Source organism: Labeo rohita, chromosome 20, assembly GCF_022985175.1.
Source record: "Labeo rohita strain BAU-BD-2019 chromosome 20, IGBB_LRoh.1.0, whole genome shotgun sequence".
NCBI classification, from domain to species: Eukaryota; Metazoa; Chordata; class Actinopteri; order Cypriniformes; family Cyprinidae; genus Labeo; species Labeo rohita.
The window spans coordinates 7,913,336-7,936,344 of record NC_066888.1 but is presented as its reverse complement, the minus strand read 5'-3'; the positions used below and the strand labels follow the sequence as shown (position 1 = coordinate 7,936,344).

General features: G+C 37.3%; 1 protein-coding gene across 1 annotated transcript; it reads right to left on the bottom strand.

Annotated features, from left to right (window-relative positions):
- Window positions 1-9,164: 9,164 nt before the first annotated feature.
- Window positions 9,165-22,987, bottom strand: gtf2a1 (general transcription factor IIA, 1). Its single transcript, XM_051139187.1, has 10 exons — window positions 22,737-22,987; window positions 19,854-19,955; window positions 18,962-19,106; window positions 18,807-18,871; window positions 16,280-16,355; window positions 15,826-15,959; window positions 13,570-13,671; window positions 13,210-13,473; window positions 12,824-12,913; window positions 9,165-10,831 (listed from the first exon to the last, which is right to left on the bottom strand). Exons 1-10 carry the CDS (start codon window positions 22,764-22,766, stop codon window positions 10,724-10,726), a joined length of 1,116 nt encoding a protein of 371 aa, XP_050995144.1. The 5' UTR covers window positions 22,767-22,987; the 3' UTR covers window positions 9,165-10,723.
- Between the last annotated feature and the right edge of the window lie 22 nt (window positions 22,988-23,009).

The window sequence follows — 23,009 nt, the reverse complement described above, 5'->3', positions numbered from 1 at the left end:
CGACAATATGGTCAATTGTTATGGCCAAACACCCTATAATGGTACTATTGGGGAGACTAATTGAAAAAAATAAGTAAACAATTCACACACTTAGATATAACCACTTACATCAAAATAAGACTTGAAATGGCCTGAAAACATGATCGGTGGGAGTTTTTATTGAGTAATCAGCTTGGTAAAATTTAAGGTAAATCTCTGTGTCTGTGACCTATATTTACCGAGCTTTAGTGGCTGATGATCTGCAAAATTCAAAAATACTTAAAGGGGTCATCGGAAGCCCATTTTCTACAAGTTGATATGATTCTTTAGGGTCTTAATGAAAAGTCTCTAATATACTTTGATTAAAAATTCTCAATGGTTTTGTAAAACAACACCCTTTTTACCTTGTCAAAATGAGCTCTGCAAAAATCATCTCATTCTAAGGGGTTGTTCCTTTAAATGCAAATGAGCTCTGCTCGCCTCGCCCCGCTCCTCTCTTCTCTCTGTGGAATGACGATCTTGTTTACTTTAGCCCCATTTAGCCGCTAAACTTCCTAACTACCACGTTATAAGAAAAGGCGAATCGCAGATTCATAAAAAATGCTTATACACACTTCCGCTGTAAGTGAAGCTGGATCACGAATGATTCGCACAAACATAGACGGATATATGTAGATCGGGAGGCGCATTACATTCACAAATAAATGTAATCCACTGCATCTTCAGCGGCTCAGATGTCGGGAGTAAACGACGACCACTATGTTCATTATTACATTCAGCAACACAACACCTCAATTGCTCAATCTGAGATATTCTTGTTTAACTTACATCTCTGCTTCGGCATTGAAACGAGGAAAGTTACTGGACTGTGACAGCTGATCTGAGGTAAGAGCTCATGTCAATCAACTATGGTGGGAGCGGCCTCTGTGGGTGTGACGCCACACTGACAGGCATCTGAGAATGTCTCGATTTGAAAAAGGGGATATTATTTTTACAGATTTTTATCATTATAGGGTGGATTTGTACATGCACTGCCAACACACATTAATGTTCAAACAACATGAAAAAGTGAACTTAGCATCCGATGACCCCTTTAAAGGTTAACTGTTAAAAAGACTAGCTGAACATAAGTTCACAAATAAAATATATTATTTAAATTGTTACTGCCTTGAGTTATTATTTTGAAATAAATGTCAAATGCTTAAAAACACTAACATCATGAGATTTGCACTTGGCTTTTAATAAATAGAATATTGATTACATCGTTAATGTAAAAATGTAAGTGTAAGTAATGACAGTGTGAGTAATGTTTATTTAACCAAAAAAATGTGACTGAGACATGAATTTACATTTGATTTAAGGAAAAAAAAAAAAACTAAAGACTTTGCCTCGTCATTTCATTACACCGTCGCACAACACTGGTGTGTATGTGTGCTTTTTCATTGCACATGCACATTACAGCATATCACCTTTCTCTTCCCTGTCTCAAATGTTTCAGACAAGCCTGGGATGCATGCATATTCATGTGTGTAAGTGTGTATTTGTAACAGTCTGTCTGACCACAGGGCCCCTGCCCATATCATATTGGTAGGACTGTCTGATGTCAGTTTCTCCTCATCTTGTCTCTCCTGGTCTGAAGTAACAAATCCGTTTCTGCATCAGTTTAGCTTTACTGAACCCTGCACCGTGTCACAGGCTCTATGGCCATTAAACCCAAAAGGTCACTGACCAACATGCGAGCCAAGTCTGATCTTACCGTTACACTCAGATAGAGACGCCTCTCCCAGTCCTTTTATTCCACTTACCAGTATTGATGTCCTCTCAGAAGAAACAAGAGAGTGATCAAGAACAGTCAGTGCACTTTAGATGAAATTCAGGCTCTGTTTTTGGCCTGCGGCACTGCCAGCGGTCTTGCTCCCTACTATCTTCAATCTCTTATCAAACCATACACTCCTTCTGGTCACTTCACTCCCTCATCACTCTTCACAAAGAGGTTTGCCCACGCCAAGACTTCTTTCCATTCTGTAATCGGTTGGATGCTTGTACACTGATCAGCCACAACATTAAAACCACTGACAGATGAAGTGAATAACACTGATTATATTGTAACAATGGCACCTGTAAATGGGTTAGGATCTATTGGACAATAAATGAAGAGTCAGATGGAATCAGAACAATTGAGCAAGAGAAAAGTAACTTTGACAATTAGTGATGTCTGGATGACGAGGTCAAAGTATCTCCAAAATGGCAAGTCTTGCAGGATACCTGCTAAAATCATGCAATGAAAGGCAACTGGTGAACCGTTGTCAGGGTCATGGGCGCCCAAGGCTCATTGATGCACATGGGAAGCAAAGGTTAGTCCGTATGGTCCAATCACACATGACCCTTTTCCACCGGCAGGCATCAGGTGCTAGTTCAGTGCTAGTGCTATTGCCAGTTCAGAGTTGGTTCGACTGACAAGCCTTCTAAGAACTGGTATGCTTTTCAATAGAAAAGTAACATGCACATGAATGTGAGGACTCAAGGTTTCCCAGCAGAACATTGTCTAGATCTGGGGTGACCAAACTTGGTGTCCTGCAGAGTTTAGCTCCAACTTGGCTCCACACACCTGCTAGGAAGTTTCTAGTATGCCGAGTATTAGCTGGTTCAGGTGTGCCTAATTGGGGTTGGAACTACACTCTGTAGGATACTGGCATGCCAGTTCAGAGTTGGTTCGCCTGAGGAGCCTTCTAGGAACCGGTTTGCTTTTCCACGGGCTAGAGAGCCACCACAGAGCCAGGTCTTGCGGCAGTTGATGCACATGGGGAGCGAAGGTTAGTCCATATGGTCCAATCACACATGCCCTTTTTCCACCAGCAGGCACCGGGTGATAGTTCAAAGCTAGTGCTGTTGCCAGTTCGACTGGTTGGTTCGACTGACGAGCCTTCAATAAACCAGTGTGCTTGTCCACGGGCTAGAGAGCCACCACAGGACCAGGTCTTACATCAGTTGATGCACATGGGGAGCAAAGGTTAGTCAGTATGGTCCAATCACACCATGCCCCTTTTCCACCAGCAGGCACCGGGTGCTAGTTCAGAGCTAGTGCTATTGCCAGTTCGACTGGTTGGTTCGACTGACGAGCCTTCTATGATCTGGCTTGCTTTTCCACAGGCTAGAGAGCCACCACAGAGCCAGGTCTTACGTCACTGAATATGTCTGATCTTTCACAGCAATGCTATGCTGCAGCACCAAACACAAACATACCAGACTTGCTCATAATGCATCGGCACCGTGTAGACCAACCGGCACAAGAAACCAAAGCACCATGAAAGTGATTAGAAAGCAGACGACTCTTTAAGCTTTTACACTGCTTTCGCAGCACCTTGACGCCACCAGCTGACTGGTCTGATTGGTGACACTTCCCAAACAAGTCTAATATTAACAATTACTTTGTGAACCTACATCAGCATCCAAACACGGCAAATCCAACGTGTTCATGTTTAGCTAACGTTTCAAAAAAAAAAAAAACCCGTTCAAGTTTCTGTTTATGTTGTTGGTCATGGTAACCCCACCCCCAGCCCCTGACGCAAGCGGTTCTCATCTCTAGACCAGAAATGTTTTGGTCCTACTATGAATCACTTTTCCTTGTTCCGAGCTGGTGCTTTGGGTGTGGAAAGACAAAGAACTGATTTGAAACTAGGCTCTGGCTCTGAACCAGCACTCAAACTGCCTTGGTGGAAAAGGGGAAACAGAAGAGCTACTGTAGCTCAAATTGCTGATAAACATAATGCTGGTTATGATAGAAAGGTGTCAGAACAGACCATCGTTTTTGCTTCATACAGGGCTGTGTAGTTGCAGACCGGTTAGAGTGCCCATGATGACCACCACCGAAAGCACCTACAATGGGAATGTAAGCTTTAGAACTGGACCATGGAGCAATAGTAGAAGGTTGCCTGTTCTGATGAATGGCCGGGTGCATGTGCGTTGCTGACCTGGGGAAGAAATGGTATCAGGATGCACTATGGGAAGAATGCTGGATGGTGGAGGCAGTGCTATGATCTAGACCAGGGGTACCCAGAAGGGTCAGTGTCCTGCAGAGTTTAGCTCCAACCCCAATTACACACACCTGAACCAGCTAATCAAGCACTTACTAGGCATTCTAGAAACTTCCCAGCAGGTGTGTTAAAACAAGTTGGAGCTAAACTCTGCAGGACACCGGCCCTCCAGGACCTGATCTAGACAATGTTCTGCTGGGAAACCATGGGTCCTGGTATTCATGTCCATGTTACATTGACACATACTACCTAGCTAAAGATCATTTCAGACCCCTTCATGGCAGTGGTGTTCCCTGATGGCCGTGGCATCTTTCAGCAGGATAATGCACTCTGCCACACTGCAAAAATTGTTCAGGAATGCCTTGAGGAACATAAATAGTTCAAGGTGTTTCTTTGGCCTCCAAATCCCCCAGATCTCAATCCGACTGAGCAGCTTTGAAACGTGCTAGACCAGGTCGGGCAACTTCAGACTTGGATGGCCATTGTCCTGCAACCGCAATCAAACACACCTGCTAATCAATGTCTTCAAGATCATCAGAAAGCTACATGCAGGTGTGTTTGATTAGGGTTGAAGCTACACTCTTCAGGACAGTGGTCCTCCAGGACTGAAGCTGTCCATCCCTCTGCTAGACATCAAATCTGATCCACGGAAGCATGCGGGACTTAAAGGATTTTCAGCTAATGTCTTGGTGCCAGAGACCAGAAAACACGTTCAGAGGTCTTGTGGAGTCCATACCTTGATGCATCAGTTGTTCTGGCAGCACAAGGGGGACCTATTAGGCAGGTGGTTTTAATGTTGTAGCTAATTAGTGTATATATTAGTGTATAATTAGTGCAATGAATGAGTTTGCTTAACAACGTCCAGTGTAGTTTTAAACACCATAAGGGTGCAGGAAAAGCTTTTGAACAAAGACACACACGATGGTGTTCAGTGCAGTCGCATTGGCGAAATTCTGCAAGCAAAAAACCCTGCTTCCAATTTCCACTATTAATATGTAGCGATGCATGAAGCACAGTTTACAAAAAAAAAGACACTGTCAATCCAGCTTTGTGTTGGAAGTTTTTCAGCCTCAACCAAAACTTACAATTGCGTGAAAATGACTGGAATTCACCTCAAAAATATAGCAGAGCAGCAACTGCTTTTTTAATGATGCTTTTTTAATCTACTGACTTCAGGGTCTTGTGGTGAATCGATTTTAAAGATTTCACTCACTGAGAAAAATCCAAATCTCCAACATCCTTAAAGAGTTAGTTCACCAAAAAATGAAAATTCTGTCATTAATTACTCACCCTCAGGTTGATACACACCCATAAGGCCTTTGTTCATCTTCAGAACACAAATTAGGATATTTTTGATGAAATCCAGAAGCTTTCTGACCCTGCATAGACAGCAATGCAACTGACACGTTCAAGGCTCAGAAAGGAAGTAAGGACATTGTTAAAATAGTCCACGTGACATTAGTGGTTCAACCGTAATACTATGAAACTACGAAAAGTGTTGAGTAAGTCATTGTTTTAGTTGCTTTTGCGCACAAAAAATACTTTTTTAAAACTTCATAACATTACGGTTGTACCACTGATGTCACATGGACTATTTTAACGATGTCCATACTACCTTTCTGGGCTTTGAATATGTCAATTGTGTTGCTGTCTATGCAGGATCAGAAAGCTCTCGGATTTCATCAAAAATATCTTAATTTGTGTTCTGAAGATGAACGAAGGTCTTACAGGTTTGGGACGACATGAGGGTGAGTAATTAATGACAGAATTTTCATTTTTGGTTGAACGATCCCTTTAAGTTTCCATAGACCACCACCACTAACTTCCACTGTCTGGTCTAGCACTTTTTTTTGGTCAAATGTAAATCTATAATATCCCCAAACTGAATCAAAACAACTGTATGAACACTAAATAATGTTTCTTGACTATTGTTTTTCTACTGCTTGAATCATCTGCTTCCTCTATTACATAACTATTGTGTAATGTGTATTCAGTAACGTTCACTAGGTTTGAGCTGTCAGGATGTCCACATGGAAAAACACACAGCACTCTATACATGTGAACAACCTGCCGGGGTGTCAGAGGACACTGAAGAGCTGTAAAGTGGGTGGAGATAGTGATAAATATAAAAGCTCAGGGCTACTGCTGTACTTTCCACAATCACACCATAACACACCTATTTTAAAGAGAGTGGGAGACACATTATAATCTGCTGATGTTGTTGTAGGCGTAAAAATTCATATGAAACCGAGGCATCAACACCGCTGTCCTCTCCATTACAAGCCTAATGGAGTGTGTGTGAAGATTGATGAGGCGTATAAACCCAGATGGCGAATATACGTACACTTGTGTGGCGTCGTGACCTCAGACGAAAGGAATGGATGGGATGAACAAAGTTATAGGTATTAGGACATGGACTGTGGTTGAAAATTCGAGGGGAATGTCATAGAGATAAAACGATGGAGGAAAGAGGACCCATGGGAGAGTGAGAGACGTGTGCTGATATGGTGCTCAATCAACCTCAGTGGGCAACGCTCTCGACCTGCAGCAGGAAAGTGCTGATTCAAGAGAAGGGAGGTGGGGAACAGGATTGGAGTGAATTTTTACTGCAGATGAAGCATTTATGTCGTGACTGAGGAAGAAGTTCATGTAGGTATGACAAGAAAAAAGAAAAATTTTAAAACAAACAAAATTCATTTTTAGTGTTACTCACTAAAGGCTATGTTCTTTGTAAAATCATGGCTTTTAGCCAACCATTAGTCTGCAAAGCAATAAAGTTTTATCACCACTTTAACACACATACAATATAATTATGATACATGGACAAGTTATTTTTACAGGGAATATCGCCACCTAGTGGACAGTTGCAGTAAGGAACAAAAAGTAATCAAGCAGATCACCTAATGCTTCAAATCAGGCGCAGTTGAAGGAGCGATTTCATTCCTTGACATATTGTGGCAATAATTTTGGTATTTTACAGCCCAGCTGATTCATACATAAAACACCTTTGCATTTTCAAGGGTGGAAAGTGTATGCAGCATCATGTGACACTAAAGATATTACTGTTTCACTGTGCTTTTGATTAAATTTGACCGACCCCAAACTTTTGAATGGTGCTGTGGACAGAGAAAATGGTGCAGGGTTGCCAGGTTTTCACAACAAAATCCGCCCAATTGCTAGTCGCGTTTCGAGGGGGATACCCTGTTACAAATTGTGTTCCGTGGGATAAAATAAGAGTTTTTTTTTTTTGACAGTGTTCCCCTGGTAAGTTTGCATTTCATGGGCTAAATACGACGTTATTAGGGTCGCTTGATCCCGCGGACATCAAAATCGACACGCGGCAACAGTGTAAAAGTATTCCTGACTTGGCAACATTGAACGGGTAACACTTTTAGCTATTTAAGGAAATGTTCACCCCAACATTAAATTCTATTATTAATTACTCGTCCTCATGACGTTCCAAACCTGTAAGACCTTCGTTCATCTTCAGAACACAAATTAAGATATTTTAGATCAATTCCGAAAGCTTAGATGAATTCACCAAGCAAATTCCAAACAACTAGGTTATGGCAATAAATAAATAAATAATATTAGGAAGCTACGAGAATGTACAACTTTCTGCAACAATTTCTTCTCTTTCGTGTCAGTCTTCGATGTCCATTCATGAGAGTACCACAAAAGTCTCAGCTGTTCAACTTAAAATATTTCTACGTTACAAAATTTGCTGGAAACGTCAGAGGATCAGCATTTTTGCTGATGTTAGATTACTTTCTAAATCTGGGCAGGGCATGCTTGTTTGTTTTTAATATAAAAAGTTCTATTTTTGGCAAATGTAAAAGCCCTTTCACACCAAAAGCCTTGGGCTGAAGGAAAAGTAAATTAACGTCTATGCAGTGGAATACAGAAAACGAAAGTTGCACACTTCAAAAAAAAAAAAAAAAAAAAAAAAATTTCCTTATCCCGAGTCATTTTTGCTTAATATTATGGTTGCAATAGATCATTGAAGGTCAGCGGCCTTTGATGACCTTCGAAATACATAAGACATTTGTGTTGTTTAACATTTAATTATTGCAAGTTTGCATCATATTCAGAGTTGCATTTAACCGTTTTCATTAATTTTGAAGAAAACAATGCGTTTTGTTTTTGATAAATTAATGCATGTTCACATTTATTCTAGAACTAAAGTAAAGGACAGGACAGCTTTCAATCAATAAACAGGAAAAAAAGGCAGCTTACTTTACTAGTCACTTGAAAAAAAAGTTATCCGATTACGTAACTTGCTTTACTTGTAATGCGTTACCCCCAACACTGGTTAGGACTGTTTTTAGTACTTAGCAGTTTTAGTTTTAGACTTGTATTACAAACTTTGTTTTAAGCTCTTAAACCTATTTATTTGCACATTTTGCACATCCAAACTTTTTTTGGATGTCAACTTGGCTCCTGTGACTGTGATCCTCATTGTGATCACTCAGGTCATTATCACACTAACATTATAGTTTTTAAATATACTTTAATATTGCAACAATTTCACATTTAATATAGAAATTAATGTGGAAACAAAGACAGTATACTTTTAACAGTTATTTTTATATGAGGTGACTTGAGGTGAGTTTCACTGATACCAATATTACTATGGTCTCTAGGAAATTGTTCTTTTCAATAATCAAAAGAAAAATGAAATTAATGTTTTATACCTTCATTTGAAAACCAGAAAATGTAAAAACACAACGTAAAATTTTTGAGGGGGAAAAAACATTTCATAAGGATATTTTAATAATACAATTTGAATAAAGTATGCATTTACTAAAATTAGACATGCTAAAACAGAATTTGATAAAACATACGGTGAGAAAGCATTTCATAGCATCCTAAACATGTCATTTTTGTTCAACTTTTAATAGAATGATGTGAAATTGTATACGTTTCATGATTTTAACTAATGCTTTTTGAGTGATAAAATTTAATTTAACCACTAAAAAGGAGTCGAGAAAAATTCAAATGGGAAAAACAGAATTTTGAAAGAAATAAAATGGAATTTCACAGGGCCCTAGATTAATACACATGAATAAGTATAAAGTAAACTAAAGTTTAAGGGAGCATCATTAAGCAGAAGACAAGTTGCAAAAGGCAAATGTAGCTCAAGAATAAGAGTCCATTTTAATAGTGCTTTAATAAAGTTCAGCAAAGGCAAAAATAATAAAATTCAATGTTTCAACAAAATACTAAAGATCTCTACTTACATAACACAACCTTCATAGAGATGAGAATCAGAGACAGAGCAGTTTGATTGGTAAAACAGTATATGAACAAACATTACATTCCCTCACATAACCAAGACAGTAGTTCTGAAGAATTTTTACTTGCCATTAGAAAAGCAAAGCGAAATGTACAGTTTGTAGGATTTGTTAAAGGCTCTCCCCTTTAGACAAGACCTGATATCTAAATTAAATCTGAAAGGCACAAACAAGGAGCGTAATGAACTACACTAAAATAAAAAAAAAAAAAAAAAAAAAAGAAAGTCCAAGCTGTTTCATCAAACAATCTTCGCATGAACTTGTCAGTACTACTTTCAACTGCTGAACATACAAACACAGAACACCACAATCTGCCACTTCCCAGACTGTATGAGGGTAAGAAGTCTTCCTTAAAAAGTCAGACGAAATACTATAAAACAAAATATGCAGGACAAAAAAAAACAAAAACAAACAAAAACAAAACACCTAACAAAGCTCCACAATGCACAGAATCAGGTGTTGAAATTCTCCTCAGCAGACAACGGACTGAAAGGAGCACTTCTTTCATTAAGAGCACAGTTCGGTTTCATCCCCCCAAAAATTTGACGTTGCCTGAGCTTCAGGAATAAATACGAACTACTAGAAATGTGTAAAATAAGCCTGACCGCAGGTAAAGGATGAAGGGTGGCCTGACCGAGCACTTCATTGACACCTAACGCAATAATTGCACACAAACACACGCAGGACGACGCAAGCTCTGTGATGCACTGCCCAAAAACATGCATCAATCTGACACAGCAGATCTTTAGCCAGAGTACAGTTAGAAAAATCCATGACAGACGTACAAACACGTGAACAATTTAGTGAGATCGACAACGTTACACTTAACTTGCCTGTTTTCATTGGTATCTCTGCTGTTGAACATACAAAGGTCTAAAAACAGCAAATATGAAAGGAAATTATTGGAACACAGTTCTTGGTTGCTTGTTTTTAGTGTTTGTATAAGGTGGCGAACGGTGATGAGAGAGTCCTTGTGTTGGACGACTTGCTTTACACAGGATTCAGATGGCTGACCTAGCTATGAAAATCACCAACAAACACGTACGGTTGCAAAAAGGCCGTCTTAACACACCAGAGTCAACTTAGGTAAGCGCCAGGCGCTAAAATTGGCTCCCTGCGCCTAATATATTTTCTGAGGGGCAAGAATCTTGTTCTAAAACAGAATAGTTATAGGACTCCTGTCAAACTCTACAGGTAAAAGGACCATTTTAAAAGGAGAGGGGGAAAAAAAAAAGAAAGAAAATAAATCTCTTGGATGGCACACGTTACTTTTGTGCCGATATCACTCAAACAGCACAGTAGCACTGGGACGTTACTCTTCAGCCCCCGAAGTGGGAATCTCCTGAAATGTACAGTTTCAGGTCTCGATGTGTCTTGCCTTAAGAGTGGACAGTTCTGGGTTTTGTTCTTTACCATTTACCACTCAGCATCTCCAATGGCTTTGGAGAACACGTAATCCCGCCCGTTCAGATTCATTATCCCATCTTTCAGGTGAAATTTCCATTTGTTCTTACTTCTGTGAATCTGAAGCAAAAGTTATAGTAAGAATTTAATTTAATTATTTTAAAAAAAGCCATTTAATAGGTCTGACATAACACCATCATAAAACCTTTCTTTTCTATTATTTTTTTTATTGTTCTGTTTTTAATTCATTTCTCTATCCAATGTTAAATTTCACTTGACAAATGTTTTCACATTAAATTTCTAGGTATGTAAATGTCAAACGAAATTATCAATAATGAAACTACTATGACAATGTCACTTTCCCCCCCATGCAATATCCAATTTCACTTGCAACATTACATACACATGCATTTAATTTCTAGGTATTTAACCATCATAACACTACGGAAGCCGCCCATTTCCGCCACTAAGCAAAAAGGTTATTGCGACTTCTCACAATTATGACTTTTTCTCATTTGGAGTTGTATAGTCAGAATTGCGAGTAATAATTCAGACTTTTTTCTTCGCAATTGCAAGTTCGTATCTTGCAATTCTGACTTTTTCAAGCAACTGACTTTCTCAGAATTGAGATATAAACTTGCAATTGCGAGTTATAAAGTCCAATTTTGAGAGGGGGGAAAAAAAAAAAAAAAAAAAAAAAACCCATTCTCAGAATCATTTGTTACAATTCTGCCTTAACTTGCAACTGCATGTTATAAACTCACAATTGCAAGATATAATCTCAAATCTGAGGGCAAAAAAAAAAAAAAAAAAAAAAAATTCACAACTGTGCCTATAACTCTGTGCTGCAACTGACTTAAATTCTGACTTTTTTCCCCCCTCAGAATTGAGTTAATCGCACTTTTTCTTAGAATCTCAAGTTTAATTCAGAGGAAAAAAAGAATTGCGAGAAATAAAGTCAGAATTCTGACCTTTTCTCAGAATTGACAAACTCTCAATTGACTTTCCTCAATTGTGATATAAACTCAATTTGAAGTTATAAAGTCAGAATTGTGAGATAAAAACTTGCAATTCTGACTTTTTCTCAGAACTGAGAAACTCACAACTGACTTTCAAAATTGTGCGATATAAACTCCTTTAGAGGGGGAAAAAAAAAAAAAAAAAAAAAAAAAAAAAATACATTCTCAGAATTGTTTCTGTGTCACAATTCTTAACTTGCAATTGCACGTTACAAGGTCACAACTGCGAGATATGACTTAGCAGAATTGAGTTTATAATTGACTTTATAACTCAATTGCGAGTTTATATCATTGACTTTCTCAGAATTGAGTTTCATTCATTTAAAAAAATAAATAAAATAATTGTGAGAAATACTGAGAAAAAAAGTCAGAATTGTTACTTTATCTTGGAATTCTGACTTTATAACTCACAATTGCGAGGTTATGTCATAATTCTAAGAAGAAAAAAATAAAGTTGAGTTTGTATCATGCAATTCTTGGGGGGGGGGTGAAATTTCCAATCACTTTTTTTTTTTTTTATTCAGTGGTGGAAACTGTTTATTTATTGGTATTGGTTATTAAATAAAAGTAATGCACTTTTCTTTAATCAAGTGTACAATTTCACTTTCACATTCGATTTCTAGGTATGAAAAATGCATTAAAAATGCAGTAATATGCAGAAAAAGGAGGACTGGTCACCACTGGTTACCACAGATCATCTTACTCTTTATTATAGTTTACTATATTCATTTTATTAAAAACCATTTAAACAAGCCCAAATTGTTTTTCTGCCTTTCCCTGCACTTTATATGAACTGCATTTCTTAGGTTTTTTTTTTTTTTTTGAAATTGTATATATATTTTATATTGTGCTAATAAACTAATCATTGAATATTAGCAATAAATGGTATTATGATTTCCCTATGCAATGTCTAATTTCACTTGTAAAATCAAGTTAAATAAGTGAAATTATTTTTGCAATAAATTTCTAGGCATGTAATATGCCAGTGACTATCATCATATTTTTTTGCATAACATTTCTATATAAAAATGTGTACAAAATTATTGCATGTGAACTACAAAATGAGGTAACACAAGTTACCTACAATACTCACCTTGTCATACTGGCAAACCACCACATTCTCAGTGTCAAACAGCTCCTGATCTTCCTCATCACTGACGTCATCACCACTGTTTAACGGCTCCTGAATTAAAATACAGACTTGTCAAATAGGAAAACAATGACTGGACAAAACCAGACTGGCTGCTGCACCAGCATCGTTTCAGTATCATTTATGACTTATAGTTTTTCCATTCTGTAAAATGAAAGGGCGCTTATGGATGCACAAATTCGATATGAGCAATTGCAATACACTGTGTGGACAGTTAGCTATTCAAATGAGATTCCACCCAGATATGCACAAAATCAGATTTGGGCTGAAAGTCTCAACGAGGCTTTAGTTACACGTTTTATTTAACGATAACACAATCCAGAATGTACCTCCTCCACTTGGCCATCCTCTCCACCATCTTTCTCTTTGTCTTCATCCTCGTCCTCATCATACTCATCCTCCTCCTCTTCGTCCTCTTCTGAGGACGTGTCTCCTGCCCCATCCACCTGGAGCACCATGGGAGGTTGCTGCGAGGCCTGTTGCTGCTGTGGCTGTTGTTGCGGTGCCTGTGCTTGAGCCTGTGGCTGAGGCTGAGCCTGCACATGCGCAGCTCCCTGTTCTGGCTGCACAGTCATTGCTGCTGCCTGCATGACCTAAAGACAAACAACTCTTCTCAATACACACATGCCTGTGCATTTATCAGGGTTGGAGACATGTACTTTATGCTTGAGGTCAGAGGTTGTGCTGACCTGAGTGTTCTGCTGCACTTTATTTCCTGTGAGGACAATCTGCTGCGGCTGGATGATGACTCCGGTCTGCTGGGAAAGACCTCCCTGAAGAGGAGTCAACACCTACATGAAGAGACAGACACACATTCACTGCACTCTTGTTCCTACAGACAAATTTTGTCCATGTCGAGTAATCGGCAAAATACCAGAAATAGTGCATTGCACGTATTAAACCCATTTACAAATAATAAAGCATAATACTATTAAGAATTCACAAACACTGCGATTCAATTAAATAAATGTATGCGATGCAAGTTTAACATACAAGCTTTAATTTTTCACAAACTCCATCTCTGCTTCTTGTTGCGAGTTTGGGTTTATTATAACGTCCATCTGGGAATGCAACATGCACCAGATTTGTAAGGTAACATCTATAAACCTACACAAACATGGGAGAATACACCATTATCTCTGTCAATATGCTAACTGTTCATCGCAATTTCTGAGTTTACGCATTTTGATGTCCACATTCAAGAAACTACAGTGGCTGTAGCTTTTCTATCATAAAGAAAAGACCAAATATTACAGATTAAATGGACATTTAAGTTAAATGGTGTTTAGTTAATATTAAACATTAGGTCGCGCAGTAACGTGTAAAAACATTTGTTAGGCAGTTGGCGCCCTCTACAGGCATTTGCATAATGTACATTAGCTCTATTGTTTATAATACATTATTTGAACGGTTTTGTTCCATAAAACCAAGTGATTACTTGCTTTTGACACTTTATTTGAACTAATTATTATTGCCTCATTGCTATTACATATTACTCAATTAATTGTCAGAATAATCAGATTACTCAATTACGAAAATAATCGTTAGTGACCAAAAAAAAAAAAAAAAAAAAAAAAAAAGTCTAATTTCACTTTAAATTAATAAATAAATAAATAAATAAATAAATAAATAAATAATAATAGACATTCATAAAATTTCCTGATACTTCACATTTGCCAATTTTTCAGTTTACACATTAGGTTTATTTTACTTTATGTGAATAAATTAATGTTTCTTGCATTACTTCATTGTCAAGTGTTTTGTCACTTTTTCTATTTTTCTAAAAAAATAACTAAAACAAAAAAAAAAAAAAAAAAAAAAAAAAAAAAAACAAAAACAAACAAAAAATATGGTATTTACTTAAAATAAATAAATAAATAAAACAAATGAAAATTACCATACATATCACCATTTCTTATTCACTTGCATTGCATATAAATGCAAAAAACAAAAAAAACAAAAAAAAAAAAAACCAAAACAAAAAAAAAAAAAAAAAAAAAGGTCGAATATTTAAAAACAAAAAAAGTAAATATACCAAAGTTAAAAATAAAAGCATTTTACTGTATTACAAAAGGTAGTGGTCAACTGATTACTGCACCAATATTACGCATTATGGTTATTGGTATTGGCCATTTTCAAAACCAATCTGTCAATAAAAATTTAAAAGCAATTAAAGAAAGTTTGTCACAGCCCTTGCTATTCTTAATTTTGATATTAATTTTCATTTTTACACCAGACATATACAGTAGTCAACATTTGAAGTGGATCAAAAAAAGTTCAAAGCTGTCCTAAGACGAGAATGGGTATCGTTTTGGTTTTAGGACAACTTTGATGAAAGGTTTTGATCCACTTCAAATGTTAACTACTGTATATGTATTGGTATAAGATATCGATTATCAATCTACTTGATCTGTAATAATCGTATTGGCATCAGCCCTGAAAAACACAGTCAACCCCTAAAAAAAAAGGAACAAACCATTTTTGGTACTATGGTGTATTAACATTACGAGCTAATTAAAAAGAGTCTGTAAATTTAATTTCAAACCATAAACTTAATGTTGCTTGCATATTTTGTAAAGCTCTGGCAAATCACAGCTGCCTTTTTTTTTTTTTAATTATTTACCATAAATTTAAATTTTTATAGTGTACATGATCTTTTATAAACCACTGAAGTAACGCTGCAATAGCATAAACTGCTCTACCTCTGTAAACCGTCCTCTATCAGTTCTGATATTTGCTTTTAAACAAACACAAGCTCTGACAGACATCTTGCACTGGCTAGCTATGATGAGGACCTCTGCTGACTCGGAAACAAATCACGCTCATCAAGTGCACAGATGCGTCACAACACACCCTGCAGCATCCAGTGACTGAACTAGAACAAACGTGTCACTATTGGTGCAGTGAACACATTTGCAGTGTTACGTGAAGTATGGAGCACTGACCTGCTGTATGACGGGGGCCTGCACACCTCCAGGCTGCATCTGTGGCAGAACCTGCTGCTGCAGCAGCATTTGCTGCTGTGGCTGAATGATATATTGAGCTCCATTGGCAGCTCTGACCACCTGCAGGATCTGACCTGAAAACAGAGAGAGAGAGAGATGGGCTTTTATTTAAGACATTCACACTTTATTAACATGCACAAAATAGTGACGAAACAAACTGTGAACAGGGAAAAAAAAAAAAAAAAAAAAAAAAAAAAAAAAAAAAAAAAGAGAGGTTTTCCAAGAATTGCTTTGATTGTAGAAAGAGGCCACTGCAAAATAAATATGACTATTTTATATGACAGATTGCTGCTCAGCTTTTTCCCCACCTTAATAATGGCATTGTTTTGAGAAGAAACGGTTTTAAAAGGGTCATAAAATGCAGTTTCACTGTGTCACAGAAGTAATGTCTTACCCTGAGGGGTGATAAGTTGCTGAAACGGTGCTACACCTGCAGGTAAAGCCAAAGTTGCTGCTGTGGCTGCTGCACTCTGGTGGAACAAGAGATTGAAACAAGGATTGAATCCACAGAGGACACGCATACATTAATGATCAGGTAGAGAGGGAGTGAGAGAGTGAGAACAATATCCTTGCTGAAACCTGCTGTGTAATCTAATTCGAAGTCGCCAGCTTAGTCTAAACCGTTTTCCAGGAAGACTCCACCTATCTGTTCTCCTGCTGGAATTAATGCTGATCCTACAGGGTGTTCACATGCACAGGGAGTTTTGTGGCATGTTCAGATTTGTATCAAAGTTGTGAAAAATGTCTTTCTTTCTTGATTTGTAAAGAAATTGTGCTTTTTGAGGAAAACATTTCAGCATTTTTCTCCATATAATGGACTGATATGGTGCCCCGAGTTTAAACTTCCAAAATGCACTGAGGAAGAAGAGTCTTATCCAGCGAAATGATTGGTTATTTTCATAAAAATAATATAAATTTATATACTTTTTAAATCTAAAACACTCATCTCGTCTCACTCTGCCACTTTTTCCCCCGCTTCATGACAGTTAGGGTATGTTGAAAAACTCCCATTTCATGTTCTCCCTCAACTTCAAAGTCGCCCTATATCGCCATTTTTTCCATTTTGGGCATTTGATCTTCGTTCACTTTGCAAAGACTGTGTCGGTATTTCTGCATCCAATGTAGGATGATTTTGAAATGTTTTTGAAGTTGAGGGAGAAAATATGGTTGGAGTTTTTCGACATACCCTAACTGTCTTGAACCAGAATACACAGTTCAGGGAGAGAAAGACAAGACGAGCATTTGAGATTAAAAAGTATTTAAATTGTATTTTTTTTTTTTTTTTTAATGAAAATAAGCAATCGTTTCACTAGATAAGACCCTTCTTCCTTGGCTGGGATCATTTACAACTGCATTTGGGATCATTTGAAGCCGCATTTAAACTGCATTTTGGAAGTTTAAACTCGGGGCACCACTATATGGAGAAAAATCCTGATATGTTTTCCTTAAAGATTTTTTTTTTTTTTTTTTTATGACTGAAGACAGACATACACGCATAAACATCTTGGATGACAAGGGAGTGAGTACATTATCTGTAAATTTTTGTTCTGGAAGTGGACTTCTCCTTTAAAAAGGACACATGAAATGTTATTTACCCTTTTGATAGAATAATCATTATTAATAATCCTGATTATCAGTTTAACCATAATCATACAGCCCTATTTAATCCTGCTTTAAAGAACTCAAGCATTTCAAACAGCAGATGATACTGGCTTTAAATCAGGTCAACAGAAACTCTGGAGCTCACATAATATGCTGCTCAAGTGAACTCTGAAATACAAGTCTTAAGCCATTAAGTCAATACAGTGCAACAGTGATCTGCCTACTTTTTCATGATCTGGAAGCATTTTTCCCATAGGGATTTTTTAAAAATCTTAATGAATTAAGACATGACCAAACCAAAAAAGCATACAGGTGAATCATAACATTAAATACTTTGGGCTGGAAAAAAAAGAAAAAAAGAAAAAAAAAAGACAAGGTACAAAAGACAAACGATTTCAGACAAAAAGACAAGGTACAGTACTGTGCGCTTTATGGATTTAATAAGGAAAGGAGCTATACTGTAATCCCATAAAAACTGCAAGTGACAACCCAATTAAAAAAAAAAAAAAAAATTTCAGCATATATATATATATATATATATATTATATTATATTATATTATATTATATTATATTATATTATATTATATATTAAAGGGATAAGTTTACCCAAAATGTACTTAATGTGTCTTTAAATACTCAGCACTCATGTCGTTCCAAACCTGTAAGACCTCTGTCCATTTTCAGAACACAAATCAAGATATTTTGGATGAAATCTGAGAGCTTTTTGACCCTGCACAGACAGTAACACAACGGACACATTCAAGGCCCTGAAAGGTAGCAAGGACATCCTTAAAATAGTCCATGTGACATCAGTGGTTCAACTGTAATGTTATGAAGCTATGAGAATACTTCTTTCTTTTATTTCACGTAAGTCAATTGTTGAACGAAGTCACTATTTTTTATTTGTGCACAAAAAGTATTCTCGTAGTGTCATAATATTACGGTCGAACCACTGATGTCACATGGACTATTTTTTCGATGTCCTTACTACCTTTCTGGGCCTTGAACGTGTCAGTTGTGTTGCGGTCTATGCAGGGTCAGAAAGCTCTCGGATTTCATCTAAAATATCTTGATTTGTGTTCTGAAAATGAACAAAAGTCTTACGGGTTTGAAACAAAATGAGGGCGAGTAATACAACTGAGATTTCATTTTAGGGTGAACTATCCCTTTAAACAACAGTACGATCCATTGAATACGCTGAACTTCTATCCCTCACAGCTTTGTTTAACTCCTGTCCAAATTTAAACTTGGCGCTAACCTAAGGTCTAGATTCCAATATTCCAATGACTAACAACTCAAATGTGGCCCACACACTCACCATTGTAGTGGGACCTATGTGCTGAAGCGTCTTAGAATCCTGAACAAGAACCTGCTGCGGAGGAGCTGAGAAGCGACAGAAAGAGTTTATTATTAAATATACAATAGATGTTATTTCATTTCTGAAAAAGCTTGCATGTCCAGATCAGGCCTCACCCTGCTGTGCTGGAGGCAGGAGGACTTGCTGTTGTTGGGTTTGTGGTTGCGTCTGCTGAGCTTGTTGGGCTTGCTGCTGTTGCTGCTGCTCCTTTGTATGAAACCCATCTACCGCCTTGGACTGCATCAGCTTACTCTCCCAAAGCTGCTCAGAAACAGAAAGGCAGTGAGATGCAGGTTTAATAAAACCATCTATTCGTGCAGCATGTTAAAGGGATAGTTCACTCAAAAACAAAAATTTGGTCAATCACTCACCTTCATGTCGTTCCAAACCTGTAAGACCTTTGCTCGTCTTCAGAACACAAATTAAGATATTTCTGATGAAATCCGAGAGCAAGGGTACTACCAAGGTCAAGGCACAGAAAGGTATTAAGGACATCAGTAAAACAATCCATGAGACATCAGTGATTCAACCACAAATTTACGAAGCTACGAGAAAATAACGACTTTATTTAATAATTCTTCTCCTCCTCGTCACCCTAGGGCTCCTTGTAAACAAGGCGCTGCACATAACCAAGGCATTACCTTCACATAACCTTCAGCAGCACCACGCATATGCATCATGATACTCTCCACAATGGCAACTAGGGTGACGGGGAGAAGATGAATTGTTAAAGTTATTTTTGTTTTCTTTGTGCATAAAAAGACTTCTCGCAGCATTGTAAAATTATGGTTGAATCAACAATGTCCTTACCCTTTCTGTCTATGGAGGGTCAGAGAGCTATTGGGTTTTAATGCCTTAATTTGTGTTCTGAAGATGAACAATGGTCTTACGTATTTGGAACAACATGAGGGCAAGTAATTAAGTGACAGTGTTTTCATTTTTGGGTGAACTATCCCTTTAATATTCTTAATATCATATATTAATAAATCATAATAACAAACATCTTACCGTTTTCAGCTCCATCAAGACCTGTTCATCCACTCCCTCGTCTAGGAAAAGCTCTCGGACTTCACTGATGACATCGTCCATCACTGCTTTATACAGATTAGGCTACAGTGAAAGCAACCAGGAGTCATATCTTATTACATTTTGCGAGCAAATCATACGTTTATTAGTGATTCTCTAATGAATCAGTGCACAACATCAGTAAATACAATTTGTTTACCAACTGCAATGATATGGTCCTCAAATCAACTCACTGACTCAATCCAAAAAGTCATCTAGCTAACATGATTCATGAGCTGACAATCAATAATTGGATCATTTGAACTTATCAATTTGGAACGATGAGGCAAAAAGTTATTTTAAAAGTCTAACTGCAGAAATTTTACAAAAAGGCATTAACAATATGTTTACAGTTTTATAACAACTATTTAAAAAATAAATAAATAAATAAATAAAAATAATTGGTTGGTTTAAACAAACATTTAACCAAGCAATACATGTTAGTATCGTATGTACAGTAATTACTAGAATTTGTATATTATAAATATATTTGGTTTCTGTAATACTTTGTTTTTTGAGTGGAACCATGTGTGCAACAAACAGAACTGGGACAAACATGTTACAAAGCAATAAACATATGAAATACTCTGCCGTTCAAAAGTTTGGGATCAGTAAGATTTTTTTTTTTTTTTTTTTTTTTTTTTTTTTTTTTTTTAGAGACTTCTGCTCATCAAGGCGGATTTATTTGATTACAAAATACAGAAAAAAAAAAAACAGCAATATTTTGAAATATTATTACAATATAAGATAGTGGTTTTGCATTTCAATATACTTTAAAATAGAATTTATTCCTGTGATGCAAAGCTGAATTTTCAGCATCACTACTCCAATATCAAATGTTGGAAACAGTTGCACTGCCTGTTTTTTTTTTTTTGAACCCATGATACTTTTTTCAGGCTTCTTTAATGAATAAAACATTAAAAAGAACAGCATTTATTTAAAAAAATAAATCTTTTCTGATACTACACACTACTGTTCAAAGTTTGGGGTCAGTAACTTTGTTTTCTTTCTTTGAAAGAAATTAATACTTTTATTCAGCAAGGATGCGTTAAGGTAATAAAAAGTGATAGCAAAGACTAATTTTGTTAGAAAAGATTTGCATTTTGAATAAATGCGGCTCATTAACTTTTTATTCATGAAAGAATCCAGAAAAAAAAAAAAAAAAAAAAAAAAAAAAGGTATCACAGGTGCCAAAAAAATAAAAGTAAATAAATAAAAATAAGCAGCACAACCGTTTCCAACACTGATGATAAACCAGCATTTTAGAATGATTTCTGAAGGATCATGTGACACTAAACACAGAATGAAAATTCAGCTTTATAAATTCTATTTTAAAGCATGTTAAAATATAAAACTATTTTTTAAAACCACAATATTTTACAATATTGTAGTTTTTCTGGATTTTTAAATAAATTGACTTTTGAAGAGCATAAGAGATTTCTTTAAAAAAAAAAAAAAAAAAAAAAAAAAAAAAAACCTTAAAAATCTTCCTGATCCCACACTTTTGAACGGCAGCGTATGTGTCTAGGATGTGGCTCTAACATAAACAACACACTTCACAGTTTAAGGGAACACCGGGGATGACGTAATGACGTAAAAAACGACGAATTGTTTTTGAATCAACCGTTTAAAAGAACCGAACCGATCCTTTGATTTCAGTCTGACCCCCAATCAACATTTACGAGTCGAAGCACTATAAATAAGCACATAGCGTTCTGGTAACGAGTCTATTACGGTTTCTCGTTATCGGAACGCGGTGCATCCGCTTCGTCCATAAATAGCACGTCCAGTCAGCCTCACGCAGAGAAACCGAAAAAAGAAACAATATTCAAAACACATGCACTTCCGGAATGAGAACGCAAACGTCTTTATCTACCCAGAAACCACTATCGCTATGGCGCCGCTAACGCAATCTTTTGCTAAAACGGAAAAGAAGCAGCGGGCTCGCGGTCTGTGTCGTGTCCTGTCCGTGGCTCTCGGCCCGTCGGCTCACTATTTAAAGCGCAGTCTGGTGTTTATATGCAGAGCCGGTGACGTAGCGCCGAGTAGCACCTTCCCATCCCGGGCAGTCTATATTAGAGCGCCGGTATGGCTGTATAAAACCAGGCGTCTGAAAGAAGGAGGGTCAGAGGCGGAGAGAGACGCAGACAGAGAAGGGCGACGGTAGCCATGATGAAACAGCATTTGCCTGCACTGTAGCGCTCAGCTGACAGGCTTCCGTGAACGGGTTTTATGGTGAAAATCGGGTCATATTTGGGTTTATATGCATGGGAATCGATTATATAAGGGGGTCGTGATTATTATATGAGAATTCGTTCAAATAAGATTGTTGTGATGTAGAAAGGTTTTCGTTTTAACACGCAGGACAACAAACGACACAGTTCTGCTCTCCCTTGATACACACGCACATATATTGACTTTGTTTTGGTACAATTTCAGACTCAAAGGGTGCTTTAGTAAGCTGTAATACCGAGTTAACTTACACGAAAAATGCGAGCCAACATATTTTATTTTCCGCATCAAACACAGCTTTTTACACGGACGAGGCCAAAAGTCCGTGTTAGTTTAACAGAAATGCGCTTTTCTAACACATCATCAAGCTTACAGCAATGGATCAGAGCCAATGTGTTTTCTCCCTGTCAGCAAACACTCACACACACTTCCCTACACAGAGCCCAAATGGATCAGATTTGCTGTGTACGTGTGTCTAATGTTTTATTCTTGAAAATCCCCAAGTGTAGGTTTGGTTAAAATGCACCGCGTCTAACTACAATGCTTGGACACGTGTGTGATTTCGAGTATGAGTGCCGTTTGTCTGATCCTTACCACTTGGTTCGAGTTAGCCGAGCTCGCCATTATGAGCGCAGTGAGGGGAAAAACACAGCGCGAATATCAAGCAAGAACCCCAAAAAGCATTTAAAAAAAGCACGGAAACATCTAAAACGTTTTAAAAAGTTGCCGGTTAAAGTTTCTGGAAATAAAAACACAGCTGTTTACGGTCTTATTCACAGTCCCAGGGCTGCTGCTCCCCAGCCGTCCGTCTTCTCCGGTCCTCCGCCTTTATATACGGAGCTGCGCGAGACACAGGGCAGGGTCAAG